At 36.2% G+C, this 22,950-nt stretch overlaps 1 protein-coding gene across 2 annotated transcripts in view; it reads right to left on the bottom strand.

Moving 5' to 3' along the window:
- TDRD9 (tudor domain containing 9) overlaps nucleotides 1–22,950 on the bottom strand; it is a 191,194-nt gene that overhangs the window by 101,662 nt on the left and 66,582 nt on the right. For both annotated transcript variants that reach the window (XM_074213215.1, XM_074213216.1), the window contains 2 exons: nucleotides 5,589–5,692; nucleotides 1,786–1,850 (listed from right to left, as the gene is read on the bottom strand). In XM_074213215.1, coding sequence (XP_074069316.1) covers nucleotides 1,786–1,850; nucleotides 5,589–5,692 — 169 coding nt within the window. The remainder of the gene's footprint in view (nucleotides 1–1,785; nucleotides 1,851–5,588; nucleotides 5,693–22,950) is intronic.

The following is a 22,950-nucleotide window of genomic DNA, read 5'->3' as shown; positions in this document are numbered from 1 at the left end:
TTTCCAAAGCTGCTTCTTCTCTGGGCTCTTAGATCTTCTTTCTTTATACTGTTTATGCTTTTGATTTTGTACTAAGCAACAAGTATGATGGTACAAAATAGAAGTTTGATGAATATATAGTCTCTATAGTCTCATTAATTTTTATAGTTTCATTAGTTATTATGAGATCAATGATCATTTCTATACAGATAATTCCCAAATGGCTATATCCACACCTAGTTTCTTTCCAGACTGAATGTCTGTCCTATGGACATCTCAAACTCAATATTTAAAAAAAAATAAACTCAGTCTTTCCCTTCAAACTCTCCTAATTTCCCTTTTGCTGACTAGAGCCCCACATGTTGCCAGTTACTTCAGGTTCAACCAAAGTGTCATCTTTAACCTAAGGGTGACTTACTTTAAGTAATACTTAACCCACATATCCAATTTGTTACCAAGCTAGATGGTTCTACTTTCACAATAATTTCACAATATTCAATTGCTCTGTACTCATCCAGCCATGCTAGTTCAATTGAACCCTAGTTTAATTCTTTATCACTTCTCTCTTGGACTATTTCAACACTCTTTTAGTTTGTTTCCCTTCTTCAAGTTTCCCATATCTCCAATATATCCCCTCCTTAGTCAAGAAAGTGATTTTTTCCTAAAGTACAGATGACCACATCAATAAACTTTACTCAATAAACTCTACTTTCTCCAGGATTAATTGTTAATCTCTTCTATTGTTTGTTTAAAGCTATTCAAAACTCAGTCCATTCCTGCCATTTTAGTCTTCTTATACTTTACACCTCTTTCCAGATGCTTTAATTCTACTACACTGGTTTACTTTATAAATTCCTCAAACTCAACACACCAATTCCCACCTCTATGCCTTGGGACTAGCTTTTATCTTTTTTTTATCTTTTTTTTTTAAGGTTTTTTGCAAGGCAAATGGGGTTAAATGGCTTACCCAAGGCCACACTGCTAGGTAATTATTAAGTGTCTAAGGCCAGATTTGAACCCAGGTACTCCTGACTCCAAGGCCAGTGCTTTATCCACTGCGCCACCTAGCTGCCCCCAACTAGCTTTTCTCAAGTCAGAATGTTCTACCCCTTCTAACTTTTGGCTTCCATGTTCCTTCAAGGTTCAGCTCAAAACTCCACTTTCTAAAGATATGTTCCAAACTGCTAAAGTCTTTCCTTTTCAGAGTATCTTCCATCTCCTCTATAAAATGTATATCTAAAGTTCCTTTAAAGAATGAACATTTTTTTTACTTGCTTTGTATTTTCAGCTCACAGCACTATGCCTAACATGAACTAAGTGTTTTAAAATGTTTATTAATTGATCAAATGTAGTCTTTAATGTTTTTTTAAAACTATGCTTGTATTATAAAGCCAAGGAAAATGTTGCAAATCTCTGAAAAGAAAGACAACATGAAATGAATTTAATGACCAATACAATGTCCTCTTGGGATTTATAATGTGTGTCCCAGGGCTATTTGAAATCAAGCTATTACAGCTAAAAGTTATTCAAAGTTGCTCAGTTATATACTATTTATATAATCATACCAATAAAACCCTAAATGTTACAAACAAATTCCTATTAATTTACTGGAAATTCAGATTTTTAAATTACTATACTTGAGAACTCTATATCACCTCCTCAAAAAAATTTGACTATTTATTACTAATAAAGAATGAGTCAAACTAAAAACATTATTTCTGTTCATATTCTCATTGGCAAGAAAAAAGTCACCAAAAAATTACTATATTCTTAAAAAGACTAATTAAATACAAAATGAATACCCACCTGGCAAAAAAACCAACACACTACTGCGTTCTGACACAAAGTTGGTATTCAACAAGGTCTTGTCCCTGACAGTAAAAAAAAGAAAAGAAAAATTACATAGCCATTTTCTTCATTGTAACAAATGTTAGAGCAGGAAGTAAATAATTTCACTCAAAAGATACTTTCCTTGGACAAATAAAAACATTAGAGAATAAAAATGAATTGCCTGAAATCAGGCAATAAATTTTAAAAAGTTGGAATTATAAAATGGTTTGGTAGACAAAGTACTGTACCTGAAATCACAAGGACCTGAGTTCAAATTTGGCCTCTGAAACTTACTATGTGACTCTGGGCAATTCATTCTAAGTTCTCTGTCTTGGTTTCCTCATCTATAAAATGGGGATATAAATGGTATCCACCTCCCAGGATAGTAAAATAAAATGGGATAATACTTGCAAAGCATTTTGGAAACTTTAGTGCTTATAAATGTAGACTTTTATTATCATTATTATCATCATCATTATCATTATTTCCATTATAACAATGATGAGGGCTCCAAGGGGTCAGAGAAATGAATATCAAAAGAACAAGGAGAAGAAATTATCAGAGAAGCAGACATTAACACAGACAGGATTCAGGGCAAAGTACAAAAAAAATACAACAACCCAGAAAACTAGTGTTTAAAAGTTTTATGAAGTATAGCTGACCACCTCAGCAAGCTAAAACAGCTTGTCTTAAGAACAACCCAGTTATTACTTTTAAGACAAAATAAAAACATTGCAAACTGGCAATTAAAGTCCTCCATAGTCAGGCTCCAACTTACCTTCCTCCTATCAGACTGAGTTCTCTGAATTCAGAATATTCTCTCTTCCCTTTGTCTTTCCCACAGGCTGTCCCCAATGTCAGTGATACATTCCCCATCGTTATCTCCAGCTCATTTCAGTACCACCTCATCTATGAAATGTTCTCTAATTCTTTCACTTTAGTACATACCCTCTCCCTCCTCAAATCATTTTATATTTACTCTCTACATGTACTACATGAATGAAGGGAAGGACGATTATGCTTCTGATTTTGTACTAAGGAACAACTACAATAGTACACAATAGAAGTTTGAAGAATTAGTAACTTGAGGATTAGGGAACCTGTTACATATGAGTTTATAATGTGAAACAGAGAAAAAAACCAGAGTTTCTAAACCTCTGAAAGCTTAAAACATATCAAAAGTGGTGCTGCTGGAAACTCAAAATCACCATCAAATTTACAGACTGAAAAAAAAAATCAATCAATTAAACAACAAGTATTTATCAAGCACCTATTACAAAGCAAACAATGTCCTAAGCAATGGACTTCAAAAAAAAAAACATCATCATCAAGTCCCTCATATTTTCCCCCTCTCCTCCAAACTCCATGCTTCACCTGAGTCCTGTATCTGAAGATCAAACCTTCTGTTCAGCTCCAGCCATTCCAAAAGGAACATTTGAAATTCCCCTGGTTCATTAAAAGTCCATCTTTTTCCCTGGAAGAGGACATTCAGCCTTGCTGGGTAGTTCATTCTTGGCTGCATTCTAAGCTCTTTTGCCTTCCAGTATATTATATTCCAAGCCCTACGAGCTTCCAATGTAGTGGCTGCTAAGTCCTGTGTGATCCTGACTGCAGCTCCACAATATTTGAATTGTGTCCTTCTGGCTGCTTGAAATATTTTCTCTTTGACTTGGGAGTTCTGGAACTTGGCTATAATATTCCTAGGGGTTGGTTTTTTGGGATCTCTTTCTCAGGGGGGACTGGTGGATTCTCTCCATTTCTATTTTGCCCTCTGCTTCTAGAATATCAGGGCAATGTTCCTGTAGTAATTCTTTGAAAAATGATGTCAAGGCTATTTTCCTGATCATGACTTTCAGGTATTCCAATAATTTTTAAATTATCTTTCCTAAGTCTGTTTTCCATATCAATTGTTTTTTTCAATGAGATATTTCACATTTTCTTCTAATTTTTCATTTTTTTGGTTTTGAAGTATTGATTCCTGATTTCTGGTAAATTCGTCAATCTCCCTGAATTCTACTCTTTGTCTGAAGGATTTGTTCTCCTCAGAGAGTTTTCTTATCTCTTTTTCCATCTGGCCAATTTTGCTTTTTAAGGCATTCTTCTCTTCAATAACTTTTTGAACTGTTTTATCCATTTGACCTAAGCTGGTTTTTAGCATGCTATTTTCTTCAGCATTTTTTTGGATTTCCTTGACTAAGCTTGCTGACTTCATTTTCATGTTTTTTCCTGCATCTCTCTCCTTTATTTTCCCAGTTTTTCTTCCAACTCCCTCATTTGATTTTCAAAGTCTTTTTTGAGCTCTGTCATAGCCTGAGCCCAATTTCTGTTTTTCTTGGAGTCTTTAGATGCAGGAGCTTGTGCTTCCTCATCTTCAGACTGAGTATTTTGATCCTTCTTGGGCTTATATGCAAAATATTTCTCAATGGTCTTCCTCTTATTTCTCTGCCTGCTCATTTTCCCAGCCTGGGCCTGGTTTTGGGGTGCTTCCTGAGCTTTTGGGACACTCCCACAAGGGTCTCAGTGTGTGAGGCTCTGTTCTCCCTCCTGGTCTGTGAATGACCAAAAGCGGTGGGGGGGGCCCTGCTGTTCTATGGGGGATCAGGATCTGAATGTGGTCAGAACCCCAGAGTCCTGTTCCAGAGGCAGAGGACAGAGCTCTGCAGTCTCTCTCTCTTCACTCCCCTCCCTCAGCTCAATGGGCTCATGCCCTGGGGGCTCCTCCTTACCAGCTCCACCTGCTTCTGTTTCCGGATCTGGGCTTCTGAAAGACCAAGCTGCTGGCTGTGTGACCTGAGGGCTGGGCTCCACATGCTTGCTCTAGCAGAGGTCCCCCACTGTTTCCCCACTTTGTGCCGGTGCTTCCCGGGGTGCAGCTCAGGAGACTCCCCTGCTGCCGTGAGCCCTGGCTCCTAGCGCCCTGGGGCTGCCTCTGGGAGGCTGAAGTTATTTTGCTCTGGCGGGCCACCCCTCCAGCAGGCCACCCCTCCGGCAGGCCACCCCTCCGACCCTGGGGAGCAGAGCCTTTCTGCCCTTTTCCAGGTTACCTTGAGTAGGAGAACTGCCTCACTGGGTCCCTCTGTGGGTTCTGTCTCTCGAAAGTTTAGAGTCCTTAGTTTCACGTTTTATCAGAGAGTGCCTAAGACTGGATCCCTTGTCCCCATCTTGGCTCCGCCCCCTCCTTCCATTATGTATTTTCTAAGTTTACTATGATTATGTCATATAGCAAACTTCATTTCATACCTCATACTTCTGATTCTCCAAATCCAAAGTTGGAACTTGTATAAAACTTTCCCACAGAGGTTTCTTCCAAAGCTAAAAACTATTTTCCAACACTATATCTATGGGGAAATGAATTCTAATTCCAAGCATCTCAGTTTTTAGAGTACTATATAGTTATAAATTGAATACTATCTATAATGTTGCAAAAGCTTATTAGAAAAAACAAGCTAGAAAACAAAGATCATCAGTTTCTTTCATCAATGTAAATCAATGTAATTCTTAAGCATCATTTAAATCTAGCATAGACACAAGACTTCTCTATCATTAAAAAGATTCAATACTTTCATTAGACCCTCTCAGATTTTAGAACCATCAGTCCCAACTTCCCCTTAGAGTAAAAAAATAAATTCAAGTCATGCTATTTGAATCAATGTGTCAAATGAAATATTACTAATAAATGTTAGAATGTTAAAAAGGAAATACCCTAAATCATGGCACACATTGCTATCATAATAGACTATAAAAATAATGATTTTTAACTAAAAAAATGTTTTTCTTACCCATTCTCTTTCATATCCAATTCGTCAAAAAACTGAATCAAGGAAATAGCAACTTCATACATTTCCTTTGTGATCATTGGTTCATCCATAAGCTGTGAAGGAAGCTTTTAAAATATACAGAAATTATTTTATGAGAAATCAATTTAATCAATTTTTTAACATTTTACAGTTTTTTGTCACTCAGGCACAGTTAAGTATTTATTAAGTGTCTGGGGCCATATTTGAACTCAGGGCCTCCTAACTCCAGGACTGATGCTTTATCTACTGCACCACCTACCTGGGGTGGGGGGTTGGGGTGTAAGGCAATCAGGATTAAATGACTTTTCCAGGGTCATACAGCTAGTAAGTGTCAAGTGTCTGAGGTCACATTTTAACTTAGTTCCTCCTGAGTCCAGAGGTCAGCATTCTCTATCCACTGCACCACCTACCTGCCCCTACAATTATTTTTAATTAAACAGATAAATTATTTTAAATCCTCATTCTAGGTTATGTGTTCAACAAAATATATAGTAAAAATGATTTAAAAAAGTTTTGCCCAAAGACCTGACTCATCTTAAATTACAAGACTACAAAAATAACAACTTAGTAGACCTGTTAATAGACCTCTTAAAAGATTCACAACATAAATGGAAAAAAAGTAAACGATTTATTTCTCTTTTCTTCCATATTTTAAATACTAAGCTAAGTTGATATTATTTGTCTATGTATGAAAAGTTTCAGAAACCAAAGGTCACACTTACATAACAATTCTACCTTTATAGCCCAAAATTTAATGTTAACTCCTGGCAATATCAGCTACCCAGAGTTCTCATTAAAGGAACAAAAACAATTAACTGGTCAAATAACTTTCTAATGGAAGGATGGTCATGCAGCTTCCAAATTCATTTAAAAGTACAGCTACATACACAGTAATTTAAAAAGTACATCCCAATTCTGTAATTTGCCCCAGACTGCCTAAGAATCAAGTTATGTGATAAGAATCTTATCACATTTTTCTCCCTAGAACTATACAAAATAGTAACCAAAAGTCATTAAGATGGGCAGCTAGGTGATGCAGTGGATAGAGCACAAGCCCCAGAGTCAGGAGGACCTGAGTTCAAATATGACCCCAGATAATTCATTTACTAGCTGTGGGACCTTGGGCAAGTCACTTAACTCCACTGCCTTAAATAAATTTTTAAAAAGAGTCAATAAGAAAGGGAGTACCTAAAGCTTAGCCTAGCCTACTAGCTCATCCAAAACAATCTGCACTTTCAGAAGCAGTGAATTCACAGAATCTCCCAAGAAAGCATGGAGTTTAAAACATTTAAAAGAAATAAAAAAGTACTGGAGTAGAACAATGGAGGTATATGGGAACTTTTAAAAGCAGGCAGTGATCAGATCAGTCAGAAATATTAAAGCACTTGAAGTCTAAGGGATCCAAAGTCCCTAATAAACTGAAGATTTACCACTCTAAATTAGAACACAGAGGCAAACATAAAAGTCAGCAGAGGAACCCAGGGGACCCAGAAGCAAGAACAGGTTGGGATGCCAATCACATGACAGTATAAAACAAAGGGATACATCTTGGCCCTGGCACAAAACCTCACTTCAAGAATTGAAGGGAAGGAAGTAAATAAAATATCAACTAGTGTAAATAATTTATAAAAGATTTAAAGAGCTCCCCCTCCCAAAAAAAAGCCAACTAAGTCAATAACAACCACAAACAGAAGAAAACATGGATTTTCCACAAGAACTATATGATAACCATAGGAAAACTAAAATTCAATTATTATAACAGTGAATATAAACTGGGAAAATGTAACATTAAATGGAAAAAAGTTAAAATAATGATTTTAGAAAGTAAAATTCACCAAGATATTGCTTATATGGGGCACAAAAGACATAAAATAAGGAGTTGGAGAAAAATCTATTTGTGCCTCAGTTAAACCTGAAGAAGCAGGAAAGCAGAGAAGGCAAGAGTAAAAACTGACTCTTAATTAGAGAAAAAAAAAACAAAAACCTACATTTTCCTGAAAGGGACCAAAGACAATGAATTGATTTCAATGTTTAAAATACTTAAACCAAATGCGATAACTTTAAATATTTAAAGGAACAGTTAAATGAATTATGAAAATAGTGGAAACTAACATGATACAAATCTCAATTTGTTGCTTTCAGTCTTAGATACATTTAACTAAAAATAAGAAGTATTTTTTTAATTTGGTAATGATAATGGCAATTATTAAATGAAAACAGAGAAAACTATACATATATATCACCAGAACAGGCCACCTTTACAAAAACCAATCATGTCTTAGGATATATATATATATATATATATATATATATATATATATATATATATATATATATATATATATATATATATATATATATATATTTCACAAAGAAAAGTGGAAATATAATTCCTATCATTAACTATATGAAAACAAAATTATATTAAATAAAGAGTACTGCAGTTGTCAGACATCTCAGCCCACAGATGGTAAAGAGTCCAAACAGGAGATTACAGCAGTCCCCTTTGCAGCCATAAATTCTGTTGCACTGCCGATACGCAAGATCCAAGTTTCAGTTCTGGATCTTAGTCCCAGGGCAAGGAGGAGCACTAGCACACCAGAGCTGATGGGGGAGAAAGGGCTCTGATCATAGTTACAGGGAGCAAGAGAATACTGTGGTCACTCACAAGAGTACAACAAACTTAGTTCATACCACCTTGAAAGAAGTGGAAACTTATAAAATCCCAGAAATCATTCTGAAAACAGTTGTCCAAAGAAAACTTAATGCCTGGGACAGTACCCCTATACCCTGGAAACAGAGCCCAAATTTAATTTAATTTAACATTATAGCAAAAAAAAATAAGCAAACAACAACAGCAACCGTCCCCCAAAAAAATCCCTGACCATAGAAAATTACTATGGTGACAAGGAAGATCAAAACACAAACTCAGAAGAAGATAACAGAGTTAAAACTACTACATCCAAAGCCTCAATGCAAAACATGAATTGGTCTCAGGGCATAGAAGAGTTCAAAAAGAGTTTTAAAAAACAAATAAGAAGGGGGTGGCTAGGTGGCATAGTGGATAAAGCACCGGCCTTGGAGTCAGGAGTATCTGGGTTCAAATCCGGTCTCAGACACTTAATAATTACCTAGTCGTGTGGCCTTGGGCAAGCCACTTAACCCCGTTTGCCTTACCAAAACCTAAAAAAAAAAGGAGGGGAGTACAGGAAAATTGGTAAAAAAGAATTTTCATGGTAGCAAAGAATTAGAAATTAAGGGGATGCCCAACAACTTGGGAATGGTTTAACAAATTGTGATATATGAATCTGATAGATTACTATTGTTCAATAAGAAATCTTGAGGAGTGGGACTTCAGAAAAACCTGGAAGGACTTACATAAACTGATGTTAAGTGAAAAAGAGCAAAACTAAAACAATATACTTCAACAGCAATGTTGGGTGATAATCAACATTGGATGATGATCAACTATGATGGACTTATCCATTTCAACAGTACAATAATTACACCATCCACATAGAGAGAAGGAACTAATGAAGACCAAAGCTTATTATCTTCAATTTCTAAAACTTGTCTTAAAATGTCCGGTTTTGTCCTCTGTAAGATGTTTTTTCCCTTGCTATTCGGATTTGATTCTTCTTTCACAACATGATTAACATGGATCTATGTTTACCATAATTACACATATAGAGCCTTTATTATATTGCTTTCTCATAGAGGGAAGGGGAGGAGAAAAATTTAAAAACTCAAAACTGTGCAAAAAAAGTTGATGAAAACTACTCTTGCACGTTGCTGAAAAAAATAAATAAAAATATTAATAAAAAATGAGAGTGAGAAAGAAAATCATGAAAAAAGAGTCAAGAGCTTTGTAAAGAGGCACAAAAAAGTACCAAAGAAAAGAACTCTTTAAAATGTAGAATTAGTCAGATAGAAAAGGAGGAACAAAAGTTCACTGAAGGGGTGGTTAGGTGGCACAGTGGATAGAGCATCAGCCCTGGAGTCAGGAGTACCTGAGTTCAAATCCAGTCTCAGACACTTAATAATTATATAGCTGTGTGGCCTTGGGCAAGCCACTTAACCCCACTGCCTTAAAAAAAAAAACCTAAAAAAAAGTTAACTGAAGAAAATAATTCCTTAAAAAATTAGAATTGGGTAATTGGAAGCTAATAGTTCCAAAAGACATCAAGAAGCAACAAAAAAAAATTTTTTTTAATGAAAAAATAGAAGAAAATTTGAAATATCTCATTAAAACAACAACTTACATGGAAAATAGGGAATGGAGAGATAATTTAAGAATTACAAGAATACATGAAAGTCATAATCAAAGTATAGTCATCATCTTTCAATTAATTATCAAAGAAAACTACCCTGATATATTCTAGAACTCAGGGGGGAAATACAAAATTAAAATAATATACTGATCACATTCTGAAAGAGATCCCAAAATGAAAGTTACCAGGAATATTACAGCCAAGTTTAAGAGCTCCCAGATCAAGGAAAAAAATATTGCAAGCAACCAAAGTAAAACAATTCAAATATCATACAAGTCATACTCAGGACAACAATTTCTACAGAGGGCTTGAAATAGGATATTCCAGGGGGCAAAAGAGCTAGAATTACAATCAAAAATCACCTTTTCAGAACAACTGAGTATTATCATGGTGGGGGGGGAGGGGGAGAAGGATATTCAATGAAATAGAGGACTTGCAAGCATTCCTGAAGAAAAGATCAACAAGAAATAGAAAATATGATTTTCAAATACAAGACTCAACAAAAGTATAAAAAGATAAACAGGAGAGGGAAATTAGAAGAGATTCAATTTTGTTAACAATCTACATTTCCACAAAGAAAAAAAAATGATACTTCTAACTCCTAAAAATTTTCTCATAATTAAGAAATTAGGGGGCGGAGCCAAGATGGCAACAGAAGAAGTGCCTCTCTTAGGTGCTCTCTATGATGTTTCAAAGCTCATACAGTTAGGACTCTACGTTTTCGAGGGGCAGAATCCACAAAGGTATCCAGTGAGGCAATTCTCCAGATCAAGGTAACCTGGAAAATAGCGGAAAGGCTTGGAGGGGAGGCCTGCCAGAGTGAAGGAACTTCAGCCGTCCAGAGCAGCCGAGGGTGCCTGAGAGCCACAGCTTACGGCACTGAGGGCCAGTTTCCTGACCTACACCCCAGGGAGCATCAGGCACAACCTGAAAGATCAGTGAGGCGGCCTCTGCCAGAGTGAGCACCTGCGCAAGCAACTCAGCCTTGAGTACTCAGTCTAGGTAGGGGAGTGGAGAGAGACTGCCAAGGTCTGTCCTCTGCCCCTGGAACAGGACTCTGGGGCTCTGACCACATTCAGATGCTGATCACAGTCTAGGACCCCCATAGAACAGCAGGGCCCCCCCACTTCATCCCCATGGCAGAGGGGGGCACTTGTGGTCATTCATAGAACAGGAGGGAAGACAGAGCTTCACACATGGAGATCCTTGTGGGGGGGCATGTCCCAATAATGCTCAAAAGCTCAGAAAGCACCCCAAAACCAGGCACAGGCTGGGGAAATGAGTAAACAGAGAAAAAAGAGGAACACCACTGAGAAATACATTGTCTATGATCCCAAGAAGGATCAAAATACTCAGTCTGAAGATGAGGAATTCCAAGCTCCTGCAACTAAAGACTCCAAGAAAAACAAAAATTGGGCTCAGGCTATGACAGAACTCAAAAAAGATTTTGAAAATCAAATAAGGGAGATAGAAGAAAAATTGGGAAAAGAAATGAGAGAGATGCAGAAAAAACATGAAAAAATCAGCAGCTTAGTCAAGGAGATCCAAAGAAATAGTGAAGAAAATAACATGTTAAAAACCAGCATAGGTTAAATGGATAAAACAGTTCAACAAGTTATTGAGGAGAAGAATGCTTTATAAAGCAGAATTGGCCAGATGGAAAAATAGATAAGAAAGCTCTCTAAGGAAAACAAATCCTTCAGATGTAGAATGGAACTGAGAGAAGCTGCTGACTTTAAGATAAATCAAGACACAATACTTCAAAACCAAAATAATGCAAAATTAGAAGAAAATGTGAAACATCTCATTGAAAAAAAAAACTGATCTGGAAAAAAGATTCAGGTAAGATAATTTAAAAATTATTGGGATACCTAAAAATCATGAAAAAGGGAAAAGAACCTTGACATCATTTTTAAAGAATTCCTACAGGAAAATTGCAGAGGGTAAAATAGAAATGGAGAGAATCCACCATTCTCCCCCAGAAAGAAAGCTCAAAAAAAAAAAAAAAACAAGCCCCAGGAATATTATAACCAAGTTCCAGAACTCCAAAACAGCCAGAAGGGCACAATTCAAATATCGTGGAGCTGCAGTCAGGATCACACAGGATTTAGCAGCAACTACATTAAAGGCATGTAGGGCTTGGAATATAATATTGCGGAAGGCAAACCCGGAATGCAACCGAGAATCAACTACCCAGCAAAACTTAATGTCCTCTTCCAAGGGAAAAGATGGACTTTCAATGAACCAGGGGAATTTCAAATATTCCTGCTAAAATGGCCAGAGCTGAACAGAAAGTTTGATCTTCAAATACAGGACTCAGGTGAAGCATAGAGAGTGAAGGAGAAGGGTAAAATATGAGGGACTTAATGATGAAATACATGTATTCCTGCATAGAAAAATGATATTGAGAATACTCATAAGAAACTTCTCATTTAATAGAGCAGGTAGAAGGAGCTTTTATAGATGAAACACAGGAGAGAGCTGAATTTGAAGATATAATACACTGTAAAAATGGAGTCAGTGGCTAAAAGGGAAATGTAATGGGAGTAAGAGAAAGGAGAGGTGGAATAGGCTAAGACATTTCATATAAGTCTTTTGGGGCAGCTAGGTGGCGCAGTGGATAAAGCATCAGCCCTGGGTTCAAATCCAGCCTCAAACACTTAATAATTACCTAGCTGTGTGGCCTTGGGCAAGCCACTTAATCCTATTTGCCTTGCAAAAACCTAAAAAAAATAAAAATAAGACTTTTTTTTATTACAATGAGGTATTGCAATGATATGGAAGGGGGAAGGTGAGGGGGAATGAGGTAATCTTTGCTCTCATCAAAGGAGCCTTGGAGAGGAAACAGCATATATACATACATACATACATACATACATATATATACACACACACACACACACACACACACACTCAATAGGGTATAGACATCTAGAGTAAAAAGGAGAGAAGGGGGGCAGGGGGAAGGGGGGGGGGATGTGAGTGATGGAGAAAAGGGTAGATCATGGGGGAAAGTGGTCAGATATAACACAATTTCTCTTTTTACTTCTTGCAAGGTGCTGGAATTGGATGGCCTGTCCAGGACCACAGGGCCAGGGATGGTAGTTGGGCTTGGGGCCTCTTGACTCCAGGGCAGTGATCAGTCTGCTGTGCCACTCAACTACCCTACAGCACATTTAAGAAGAGGGACAGAGTGAAAGGAGAGAGAAAATATAGTGTATGGTAGTGGGGAAGTATGAATGGAGGGAGTTGTGATCAACAATGGCAACAGTGGAAAAATATGGAAGTAACTTTTGTGATGGACTTATCCTAAAGAATGTGATCCACCCACAACAGAGCTGGTGGTGTTGGAACATAGACTGAAGCACATTTATTATTATTATTATCATCATCATCATTATCATTATTAATTATTTGGATGGGGGGATTTGTGGGGCAGATGGGGTTGGGTGGCTTGGCCAGGGCCGTACAGCCAGATGATTATTAGGTATCTGAGGCTGGATTTGGGTCCGGGTGCTGCTGACTCCAGGGCCAATGCTCCGTCTACTGTAGCACCTAGCTGCCCCTACCTATTATCATTGTTTTAGTTTTAATTTTTATTTTTTCCTCTTTCCTTTATTGCTAATGAGGGTATATATTTTTGGGGGGAAGGGGGTATTATGTTTACTCTTAAACAAGAATATTTTAGTAATGTATAAAAAACATCATTTGTACAAAAATAAAACAAATATAATAAAAAAAGAAAAAAGAAAAGAAATTAGGAGAGTATACATAGAGCATGGGTGTAAGTTGAATATTATGGGATGATATCTAAAAAAATAAAATCAAGGAGTAAATAAAAGGAATGCACTGAGAAAACAGGAAAAGGAGAGGAAGAATAAAATAGATTATCTCACATAAAAGAGGCATGAAAACGTTTTTACGGTGGATGTGAATAGGAGGAGGGAGTGCTTGAATCATATTGTCGTGACTTGAAAAGAGAATAACATACACAATCAATTGGGAAGACATCTATATTACCCTACAGGAAAGAAGAAAGGGATAAAAATAAGAGGGAATGAGGAGGAAGGCACTGATAGAAGGGCAAGTGGATGGGAAAGGAAGCAATCAGAAGCAATAACCATTTGAATGTGGACAAAGTGAAAAGACAATATAAGGGGGGAGAATAGGGTTTTTTTTTACAAATTTCTCTGATAAAGGTCTTATTTCTCAAATATAAATGCATTAATGGGGCAGCTAGGTGGCTTATCATGAAGAGATTACACCAAACCAACTTTGTTTTCTTTCTTAACAGTTACTAAGGGGCAGCTAGGTGGACAATGGAGTCAGGAGTATATGAGTTCAAATTCAGTCTCAGACACCTAATAATTGCCTAGTTGTGTGACCTTGGGCAAGTTACTTAAACACTCCTTTAAATAAAAAAAAATTTAAAAGAATTAAGTCAAATATATAAAAATTAAGAGTTCCTAACAAATGATAAATGGCCAAAGGATATGAATCAAAGCTATCCAAAGTCATATGAAAAATTCTTTATCTCACTACAGAAATGTAAATTAAAACAAGACTGAGGGATTGCTCCATATCCATCAGGTTGACTAATATGACAGAAAAGGAAAATGACAAATATAGTAGCAGATGTAGGAATACTGAAAGACTATTGTACTGTACTTGGTATTGTGAACTGATTCAAGTATTCTGGAAAGCTATCTGAAACTATGCCCTAAGGGTTTATAAAACCACCTATAGTTTTTAACTCAGCAATACCACTGTTACGTCTATACGTCAAAGAGATTTTTTTTTTAACAAGACTAGGGAGCCAAGATGGCAGTGTGAAGGCAGCATTTCCCAGGAACTCCTTCCCCAGGAAGATCCAGAAGCTGGCAAATTATGACACTAGCCAAAGTTTAGAAAAACACTGAGTGATACATTTTCCCAGTCCAAGATAACTTAGAAGTTCCATGGGAAAGGTGTGTTTCACCAGGACCAGTAGTTGGAAAAAGCCCCAGTCACAGCACAGTCCAGGAACAGCTTGAAGGGACAGGGAGAGAATTCGGCTAGACCAGAATTAATATGGAGTGAGGAGCACCAGCAGCAGAACCAGCAGCGAGAATAAGGGGAAACCAGCCTGCACCTCCAGAGTACAGATAGTAAGGAGGCAAGGGGAGAAGGCAGAAATATCTCTGCTCTCCCTAGGGACAGGACTCTGTTGTTTGCCCACACTCAGATCCAGCTTACAGTTTGGGCTTCCATACTAAGATAGCTCAGCAAGGCCTCTCCTTACAGCTCCAGGGCAGAGGGTAGTGCTTTTGTCATCTATATATCAAAACACAGGCAAGAGAGCATAAGACCTTGGAGGAATAAGGTCCTAGTGGGGTGTCCCAAAGAAAAATCCCAAAGCCATGGAAGTGCTGTAAATTAGTCTTGGTCAGAAGAAATGAGTAAACAACAGAAAAAGAAGAATCTGACCATAAAGAACTATTTTAGTCCCATGGAAGATCAAAATACAAACTCAGATGATGACAAAATTGAAGCTTCCATATCCAAAAGCTCCAAGAAAAATACAAAATGGGCTCAGACTATGAAAGAGGTCAAAAAAAAAAAAACTTTGAAAAGCAATTAAGGGAGGTGAAGGAAAAATTGGGAAGAGAAATGAGAGTGATGTAGAAAAATCATGAAAACCAAATCAACAGCTTGTTGAAAGAAATACAAAAAAATACTTAAGAAAACCAGTTTAGGTCAAATGGAAAAAAGAAAAACAAAAGGCAAATGAGGAGAAGAATGCCTTACAAAGCAGAACTGGCCAGCTGGAAAAGGAGATTAAAAAGTTCTCTGAAGAAAATAACTTCAAATGCAGAATGGAACTAAAGGAAGCTGATGACTTTGCAAGAAATCAGGAAGAAATAAAACTCTTCCAAAAAAGCCAAAAATTAGAAGAAAATGTGAAACATCTCATTGGAAAAACATCTTACCTCGAAAATAGATCCAAAAGAAATAATTTGACAATGATTAAGCTATCTGAAAGTCACGACCAGGAAATGAGCCTAGACTTCATTTTTCAAGAATACAAAAAATTGCCCTGAGATCCTAGAAGCAGAGGGTAAAATAGAAATTTTGAAGGAATTCACCAATCACCTCCTGAAAGAGATCCCAAAAGAAAATCTTCCAGGAATATTATAGCCAAATCCCAAAACTCCCAAATCAAAGAGAAAATTCTAAAAGCTGCTAGAAACACACAATTCAACTACTGAGGCTCCACAGTCAGGATTACACAGGATCTGGCAGCATCTACATTAAGTACTCCTAGGAATTGGAATATGATATCCCAGAAGGCAAAAGATCTTGGTTTACAACCGACAATCAACTACCCAGCAAAAATGAACATCCTCTTTCAGGGTAAAAGATGGACTTTCAAACTTTCCTATTGAAACAAACAGAGCTGAACAGAAAGTTTGATCTCCAAGTACAGGACTCTGGTGAACCAGAGAAGGGGTGGATGAGAAGGACTAATGATGAGGAACTTAATGATATTAAACTGTTTATTTCCTGCATGGGATGAAGAAACTCATATGAACTTTCTCATTTATAGGAGTGGTTAGAAGGAGCATATATAGACAGGACACAGGAAGAAGTGGAATATAATGGTATAATACAGTAAAAAGATAGTCAATGGGTGATAAAGGCAAGTACTGGGAGGAAGGAAAAGGAGATGAAGAAGAAGCTAAGAAATTTCACATAAGAGATCAGAAAAAGCTTTTGTAATGGAGTGGAATGGGGGAAGGCAATGGGGAATGAGTGAACCTTCATTCTCATTCTCTCTCAGAGAATAAATAACATATACACTTAATAGGGTATAGCAATCTATTTTACCCTACCAAAAAAAATGAGAAGGGATAGGATAAAGGGGAATGGGGGAAAGGGGCGGCTAGGTGGATAAAGCACCGGCCCTGGAGTCAGGAGTACCTGGGTTCAAATCTGGTCTCAGACACTTGATAATTACCTAGCTGTGTGGCCTTGGGCAAGCCACTTAACCCCATTTGCCTTGCAAAAAGCTAAAAAAAAGGGGGGGAATGGGGGGAGGGGAAGGGGGAAGAGGAGATAGAAGTGAGGAAAGATTGTGGTTGTAGAAAAGGGTACTCAAGATACAATACACTTTTGGACAGGGCTGGGATGAAAGAAGAGAGAGAACAGAATAAATGAGAGTGGAGAAAAATAGAGTGGAGGTAAATACAGCCAGTAATAGCAACTGTGGGAAAAATATTGAAGCAACTTCTCTGGTGGACTTATGATAAAAAAGGCAACTCACACCAGAGATAGAGACATTGGAATCTGAACACAGTCTAAAGTACATTTTTTTTCCTCACTCTCACTATTCTTGAGGTTTCTCATCTTCTTGGGGAGGGTATGTTTACTCTTATATCAAAATTATTGTAATAATAGATTAGCAAAAATAAAGAAATATTTTTTTTAAAGCAAGACTATTTGTACAAAGAATATTTATAGTAGCTCTTTTTCTGGAGGCAAATCTTTGGAAGGTAAAGGAGGATGCCTATCAATTGGGGAATGGTTGAACAATTTATAGCAGGATGCTCTCAGAAAAACCTAGAAAAATTTATATGAACTGATGCAAAGTGAAATGAACAGAACCAGGAGAACACCATACACAATAATAGTAATATTTTAAGATGATCAACTATGAATGACTTAGTTATTCTCAACAATACAATAATCCAAGACAATTCTGACAGACACGATGAAAAATATCAGAGAAAGAATAAATAGAATCAGAATGCAGAACAAAACATACTTTTTTTTACTTTATTTTTCTAGTTTGTTTTTTTGCAATACAACTAATATGGAATTATGTTTTGCATGACTGCACATATATATCTCTCTGTCAAATTCTGCATTTTCAATAAGGTAAGGAGAGGTAGAAGACATGTGGAACTCAAAATTTTAAAAATTTAAAAATTGTTTATAATTGTAGAAAAATATAAAAAATGAAATATAATATGCTATAACCTTTACAAAGAGATATTAAAACTCTGAGGAAAGAAAAGAGAAAAGGAGCATATGAATAAGTTAATTGTATCGATAACAGAACATTCCTGTTGAACTCACTTTCTCTACTCTGCCTCAATGCATTTTAACTTCCAACCCTCCCTTTTTCATCTTTTTTTTACGTGTTATCTTTCCTCATTAGAAGGTTAAGTTTCCAGAGAACTGGGACTGCTTGGGGTTGTTGTATTGACAAGAATAGGAGACACTGGAAATATATTTGTATTCCCAATGCTTAGGAAAGGTGCCTAATAGCCTAAGAGCTTAATAAATCCCTGTTGACTTGATTTGAGTGCTATTTTAATCATGAACTAGTATAACATTTTGAGAAAGCTTTCTGGAACTGTAATTAACAGTTAAAATGTCCATACATTTTCATTCTAAAATATTACTATGAAGACCTGTCCCCAAAAAAGTTTGTTGTTGCTATTACTATTTGTCCTTACATTTTGAAGAAGACAATAACATCAGGGAGGGGATACCATGATATAAACATGTGAATTAGATTTGAGTGAGGGGGTGCTGTGCAAAGCCACTAATCTCACTCCTCCAGCATCATCTGGGTCCAGTGGTCAGATAAAGATCAGAATGACTGGAAATGGCCCTGAATGCAATGGAGAATGATCTTGGCCTCAGTCTGAGACAACACCCATTCAACGGTTAAGGTATTAAGAAATAAGACAAAGATTCCTTTTACCCCACCCAGGGTTTTTGGCCAAAACAGAAACAATTCATTCTGATTCTTAGTTTTATACATAGCCAGTAAAATTTAGAAAACGGATGAAAATGGTAGTTTCTGATTCTGAGTCTGGTACTGTCTACAAGGCTGTCCAGCTGTGTTATTAGACTCCATGTCACTAGTAAAATCTACATTACTAATGAAATGAATTAAGCTCTTTTTTTCAGATGAAAGTCTGGTTCACTTGTCATGAAATGAGTTAAATCATTATCCCTGAAAGGAAAGGCTAAAGGCTTGAAAATCAAAGGTCATTCTGCATTCTCAATGAGGTGGGCAGAGAAAGAAAAGTACTTCTACTATGAGAAACCTATCTATCAGGAAGAAAACATCTTTATTAAAAGCTTATTTGGGGGGGCGGCTAGGTGACGCAGTGGATAGAGCACCAGCCGTGGAGTCAGGAGTACCTGGGTTCAAATCCAGTCTCAGACACTTAATAATTACCTAGCTGTGTGGCCTTGGGAAAGCCACTTAAGCCCACTGCCTTGCCAAAAAAAAAAAACAACTAAAAGTTTATTTGGCAAGGAAGAGAAACTCCAGTAGCCTAGTGTGGATCTCCCAGCCCATTTTAGGCTTACACAGCTCTTCTATTTCTTTTTTTTTTAATGCGAAAGGAAGATAAAATATAAAGGTAAAATTATCTTAAGACAAAATTATCTTAACAGAAGGAAATTTGTTGAGATACAAAAATCATATAACAACTAGGAATCCTTCAATTGTCCACATTTAGATTGCTAATCAGTGGATAACATATTTGGAAGCAGTATCTTTAAAAGTGCTCCAAGGGCAATGGAATAAATACAATTCTATGAGGCAAATCATCTATAAAAGAATGGATTCATATTTAAATATTATGTTTTTAAAAAGAAGTGAATAGGAGGAAAATAGTTTCTATTAAAGCAATAAATATCTATATTCTTCCTCAAAGGGATCTGAGTTACTTTCTGTTCCAAATATAGATAAAAGAAAAAACTTAGATCATAAAATTATTTCTAATTGAAAGGAATGCTAATTTTAATGTTTATTAACAAGACTTTTACATCAAGCACTTCTGCTTTTTGTCTACCCTATGCACTAAAGACAAATTAGGTCTAAAATCTTCTAAGTCTCATCATTCAAAACAATCTTAACACACTGCAACTCCTTTCCCTGATATAAAAATTTCCAAGAAATATGGTGTTTAGTATGTCCATTCAGCCATAAATACTCTTTAGTCTTAGAAAAGAATAGATCCTAAATATCATCACTGACAAGAAAAATAAATGATTTTTCCCAATCATTTTATTCTCTAATCTTTATTTTTATTGATATTTTTTGTTTCTGCATAACCTTCTTTTCTAAATAAATTCCACCTCCCTCTGTGAGAAAGCTTTCCATTGTAACAAAGATTTTATAGGAGGACATCTTAGCAAAGCCAGGGAACATACTGATCAAATATGAAATTTTATTCAATATAGAATTCCCCCAATTCCACATAGGATCCTTAAATCTGCAAAAAGGTAACTGGATATTTCTAACACCGCCTTGGTACAAAGCTAGGTCAATGCTAATTACATAGTAGTATCATTTTATTGTGCTTTCCTTGGACACTTTAATGGTTATTATAAATATTATCTTTCTGGCTCTTCTGTTATCATACTGCATCAGATCACAAAAGTGTAATCCTGCTTCTCTAAATTCTTCACATATTTGGTTTCTTAAAGCATGCAAATAATAATTCTCAGCATTCTAATACTCAAACATATCTATGGTTCATCAATATCAAGGTTCCTTCCAATGGTGCTGATGACAACTTATACAAGTCTTGACTGTTCTTATTTCACTCTCATCTACACCATCTCCCAAAATATTCTGATGGGAAAATTCCAAAGTATCTACCAAATCTTCTAGAGGTCCTTCCTCACTTTCTTCAAAACAACAAAAACTTATTCCAGAAGCACTCTAGTCATCTATCTACCCTCACTTTTCTCATATGACCAATCCATCTTCTCTTTCTGCCATTTTTGTGATGTCCTTTAAGCTTGTTCTTCATACTTCACTGATACGTTTCAGTTTGTTAACATCTACTCTGAGCCTTTCCATTAATCTCTATGTGATATTCATCTTTATTCTTGGTATTCCTATGCCATCAGTAAAATATTCGAATTGGGAAAAATGAATCTTCATTGTTGGGTAAAATTGTGTCTTTGGGGCTTGGGTAATAAATAGTCAAGAAGGTGGAATAAAGGAAGATAACTACCAAACTTCACAGAAAACTTTGCCTACAAAATGACTGCAGAAAATGCCAAACTAAATTCTTAGCTGAAAAACAATTGAAAATGCCAAACTAAATTCTTAGCTGAAAAACAATTTAAAAAAGTAAAAGCGAGTCATTTTTCTAATATAGGGAAGCTATCAAAGGGACTATGGACACTAGAGTGGGGGAGCTTGGTCAGGAGTCAAGTGTAAGCAGCACCATATGTAGGTCTTGAAGGTAGCAGTGGTGTTGGCATCAGAAATACCAAGAGGGGCGGCCAGGTGGAGCAGCAGATAGAGCTCCAGCCCTGCAGTCAGGAGGACCTGAGTTCAAATCCGGCCTCAGATACTTAATAATGACCTAGCTGTGTGGCCTTGGGCAAGCCACTTAACCCCATTGCCTTGCAAAAACTAAGAAAAAAAAAACAATGCAGAAATACCAAGAAACCAAGGACAACAAATTGACTGTCTGGTCAAAAAGAGACCTGAGGGTACTCCTATGCCAGCACTAGGCACAGGGACTTGGCACCATTGGGAAATTCCATCACCCATTACCCACAAACTTTGCAACTTTCACAGCAGAAAAAATCAACTGTGGTCATGAGGAGACTCCTTCCTTGAATCCAAACTAACTTAAAAGCACTAAAGGACTATATACCCCAAAATCAAGCAATAAAAGCACAGACCAGTCATCCCTGTCAGCGATGGAGAGCCCGAGTCAAGCAATGAACAAAAAGTTCAAAAATCAAGAAATAGTCTGAAAATGAGCAAACAGTAACACCTTTCAAAAAGCCTGTCCCTAAAAAATTATTATGGTAACCGGAAAGTTCAAGACACAAACTCAGAAGACAATGATTTGAAAACATCTGCAAGCAAAGCCTCAAACTAGTTCTTTTTTTAAAAATCAATTTTTAAATGACTTCAAAAATCAAAAAATATTAATATTATTATTAATAATAACTGCAAATGATATAATCTCTTCCATGAGATAGATGCAAATAACAGAATGAATTAGAAATCAGAATCCAATGATACATTGTTTATAAAAGACATTTGAAAAAGAAACACAAAAAATTAAGAGGCTACAGCAGAATCTATGATGCTTCAGTTGAAATAAAAAGGCAAAGAAATCAGTCATGATATCCTCACAAAAAGCTAAAATAGACCTAATTAAAAGAGAAATATAAATAATGAATATATATGCACTAAAAGGCATAGTATCCAAATTCTTTAAGGAAAAGTAAATATTTACAGGAGAAAGACAGTAAAACTATACTAGTAGAAGACCTTACTTGACCCTTCTCAGACCTATATAAATCTAATCATAAAATAAACAACAAAGAGATGAACAGAGTTTTAGAAAAATTCAATATGACTGACCTCTAGAGAATACTAAATAAGAAGAGAAACAAGTATATGAATTTCTCACCTGTATGCATACTTTCACAAAATTTGACTCCACAAACAAGAAAAGTAGACCATTAATACTGTAAAATTACATTCAATAATGGGCCTTTGAAGTATAAACTAAAAATTAATTAGAAACTAAATAATTTAATTCTAAAGAATGAATGGTCAAAAAAACAAATCACAGAAACAATGGCTCCCTTAAAGCTAATGACAAAAAAATGGGACAATATACTAAAATTCATGACTGCAGTCAACACAGTACTTGAGTGATACTTTCATCTCTAAACACAATCAATAAAATAGAGAAAGGGGTGGCTAGGTGGTGCAGTGGATAGAGCACTGGCCCTGGAGTCAGGAGTACCTGAATTCAAATCCAGCCTCAGACACTTAATAATTACCTAGCTGTGTGGCCTTAGGCAAGCCACTTAACCTCATTTGCCTTGCAAAAGCCTAAAAATTAAATAAAATAACATAGAGAAAAAGCAGATCAACAAACTGGGCATACAACTAAAAAAACTAAAAAAAAAAAAATTGGAAATCCACAAATAAAACATCGAAATAAAAATCCTAAAAATCAAAGGAGAAATTAATAAAAGTAGAAATAAAAATTGAATAAATGTAAATAAAATAATTATCA

The sequence above is a fragment of the Macrotis lagotis genome, chromosome 1 (assembly GCF_037893015.1).
Source record: "Macrotis lagotis isolate mMagLag1 chromosome 1, bilby.v1.9.chrom.fasta, whole genome shotgun sequence".
NCBI classification, from domain to species: Eukaryota; Metazoa; Chordata; class Mammalia; order Peramelemorphia; family Peramelidae; genus Macrotis; species Macrotis lagotis.
The sequence above is the reverse complement of the archived record's forward strand: the minus strand, read 5'-3'. Positions and strand labels throughout refer to the sequence as shown.